The sequence below is a fragment of the Sphaeroforma arctica genome, assembly GCF_001186125.1.
Source record: "Sphaeroforma arctica JP610 unplaced genomic scaffold supercont1.282, whole genome shotgun sequence".
Lineage (NCBI taxonomy): Eukaryota > Ichthyosporea > Ichthyophonida > Sphaeroforma > Sphaeroforma arctica.
The window spans coordinates 79690-83059 of record NW_014040276.1 but is presented as its reverse complement, the minus strand read 5'-3'; the positions used below and the strand labels follow the sequence as shown (position 1 = coordinate 83059).

The following is a 3370-nucleotide window of genomic DNA, read 5'->3' as shown; positions in this document are numbered from 1 at the left end:
TATAAATAATATGTTCATATACGTATGTATGTATGTATGTATTTTTGTATATTTGTGTTCACATGTACATATATATACATACACACACACACATGCACACATGCACACACACACACACATGCACACACACACACACATGCACACACATGCACACACACACACACACACGCACACACACACACACACATATATATGTATACACATACTTCTATATATTTATGCGTACAGACGCGTATGATGATTTGTATTGGTTTTTCTCCTAGAATTGTTCTCGCATATCCGAATAGAAATACTATAAATGACCTCGAAAGCATGCAAGTATGGTTCACTAAAGTTATATGAGCTAATGTACACTTGCCTATATGTGCTTCATTTGTACGTAGTATATATCTACTACTATCTGCACGTAAACCTCACATATTTTTAATCAGATATAAGTGTGTGCACAAGAACCATCAAGAGAAGCACATGTGCATATCTTGATGAACCTTGGCATTTGCAATCAATTCAATGTGTATGTTTATGTATATAACCGTACCAGCGTGATATGTGTACATGGCAATGTACTCAAATTTCTACCCCTTTTATGGATTAGGTGTAGTATGTGGTGGACCCGATATGAGTATTTGTTGGCCACAAAATTCTCCTTTACCAACGATATTGCAATTCCGGGTTGATGGTTCGAGAGAATTAATATTTATGCATTCGTGTATATACCCTTCACACCGGTGTGATATGTATACACGAGCATGTACTCAATCTTGTACCTCATTTGCTGGTTAAGTATAGTATGTGGTGGACCCGAAATGAGTATTTGTTGATCACAAAGTTCTTCTTCACCAACCAAATTGGGGTTCCGGATTTATAGCTTGAGACAGTTGGTTTGGCGTGGAGAATTTGGGCTCGACGATTGAGATGTGTTCATCCAAAAATATATTTGTGTACAATAAATTTAGCAACCGCCAGATTGGAACATACCGAGCTTGCTAATAGCCGAAATTGAGCAGGCTAGACCTAAACCTAAACCTAAACTAAGCGCTCACCCAGCCAGTACAGGAAACGGGAATGGCTGCGTGTTGACTACCAAATGCACAGGACATTATGCCATCAGGATATGGTACATTGAGTTGCAGTTGGGGTCATGTATACGACATCGCACTTAGTCTATAGCCGACAACGGGCAGCATGTCCTAAATTTGTTTATTGGACTCTGGCAGGCGCAAGCCCTCTGATCAAACTATCGGGGCGCTCAATATACTGTGGACAGTCCGAGAGTACAACCAAACGCCCCTACATTTATGCGTTACTAAAATACACCACGCTCAGCAGTACTACTTCAGCCTGGGATACACATCAGGCTAACGCTTTGATCACAGTATGCCCAATGCACCATTGCGTATGTTACTTGTCCTAATTCTAATCTATGCGACATGTAATGTGATTTGTATCCCACGGGCTTTCCCGTGAGTAGTCAGGAAGGTCCAGTCTACGACTTTGCCACTCCCCTGTGATACGTAGATATACCATACAGGAGTCCCAATGTCTTGGTGCACTATCTAAGGGTCTAGATACCGGGGCTAAATTTGTCCTAAAATGATGAGATGTCGTGTTATAATACCATTAAAGTACTTATATGCCCCGTTATATAGTACAGTCGTCCGGATGTCTTAGCATACTAACAGGGTTTACGCTATCTTGCACACCTAATTAGGGGTTTACTCTATAGCCGTGGTATCAAATAGGTGCTCAGACATCGTACTACACCAACAGAGTTCAGAATACATTTTGCTAACCCTAATAGACGTCTACTCTATGACACGTATCCAATAGATACTCGAGCGTCGTACTATACTAACAATGACTAAGATATATCGTGCTAACCCAAACAAGGGGTCTACTCTAGAGCCGGCATTGAGAACGGCCAGTCCTTTGGTATCGTCGGCTTGTCCTTCGGGGTTCGATGTTGATCCATTAACGAGGAGAACGAGGGAACCTCCTTCGCCAATTTCTGCATCACCACCTTCACCGCCGCATCCAGTGTCGTATCCCTGTATAGATTGGGAACAGCTCAGCTTTAATCTTACATAAACTTCAAATGTGTGTAGACAGACTCTATGGATTGGGGACAGCTCAGCTTTAATTTAACATGAACTTCAAATGTGTGTAGACAGACTATGCATTGGGAGTAGCTGAGCTCTAATTATACATGAACTTAAGTGTGTGTAGACAGACTCTATGGATTGGGAATAGCCCAGCTTTAATTTAACATCATCAAATGAGTGCAGGCAGAAACCTCGACTATATGTGGTCGAAGTGGGATTGTATTGCGTAAATATCGGTCTTGCAATACTACTGATGACAAACTGAAGTTGAGTCTGTATGAATGACCACCGATAGCGAATGAAGTCAACAAAGGAGTATGTGACAAATGCATGCTGAAGTGATACTATGACCGTATTCCACCCAATGTTTCAGTACATCTCAAATTATAAATAGAACTTCGTATCAGCCCCACAAACCCGAACTCAACCGAGATAGGGATCACAATTACACTCCCAGAGCCCCAGACTAGACTACCACGACATCCCAGAGAAGGACACTCATCGAACACAGTAGGTCCATAGACACTTTTGTGTGATACTGGGGTGGTGGCGGTAGGTAAGCTGGCCAATGCTCTCAGCCACCATGCCTTCGCATATAGATTTGTTTAAGCTAGTCATTACTACTGACATCATGTCTTCGCGTTGGTATTCGTAATAAGGTAATTAATACTACGGACACCATGTCTTCACATAATGATTTATATAAGCTAGTCAATACAACAGACACCATGTCATCGCATATAGTCTCCCTCACACAGCTGCGGGATGGAGGTTCAGGATACACTAACAGTCTAATTTGGACATGCCACATATCAGACTAAAATAGACCATTCAGCCTAAAATAGACCATGCAGCCATCCCCTTTAGTAGCAGCGTAACAAAGACATGTAATACATGTGCATCAGGCAGGCAAAGAGTCAACACACACAGTTCTACTTCAGCTGGGTACATTTTCAAGATGATTCAATAAAAAAGTAGTAAGGTCACGTTATCAAGATAATTTCAGGTTGACGGATACTTATATGGTCAAAGGCGTTTGCACACAGCCCTTACTTTCCCTTTCGATGCTCCTGCGGAGTTTGTATCACATGTACATCAGGCTCTACGCCTCTGTTCTCGATTGGTGCTGCTTCTTTGTGGAGGAATAGGATCAAGATTTCCGGCTGAAGGGTGTAGGATGTGTGTAGTCGGTAAGCAATATATATATATATATATATATATACATATACATACACAAACACACACACACACACACACACACACACACA

At 41.6% G+C, this 3370-nt stretch overlaps 1 protein-coding gene across 1 annotated transcript in view; it reads right to left on the bottom strand.

Moving 5' to 3' along the window:
• Window positions 1-1189: 1189 nt before the first annotated feature.
• Window positions 1190-3370, bottom strand: part of SARC_04790 (hypothetical protein) — a 28979-nt gene continuing 26798 nt past the window's right edge. Inside the window, exons 12-13 of the mRNA XM_014301370.1 lie at window positions 3156-3265; window positions 1190-2048 (exon numbers count right to left, since the gene is read on the bottom strand). Of these exons, the coding sequence (XP_014156845.1) occupies window positions 1895-2048; window positions 3156-3265 (264 nt within the window). The 3' untranslated portion in view covers window positions 1190-1894. The remainder of the gene's footprint in view (window positions 2049-3155; window positions 3266-3370) is intronic.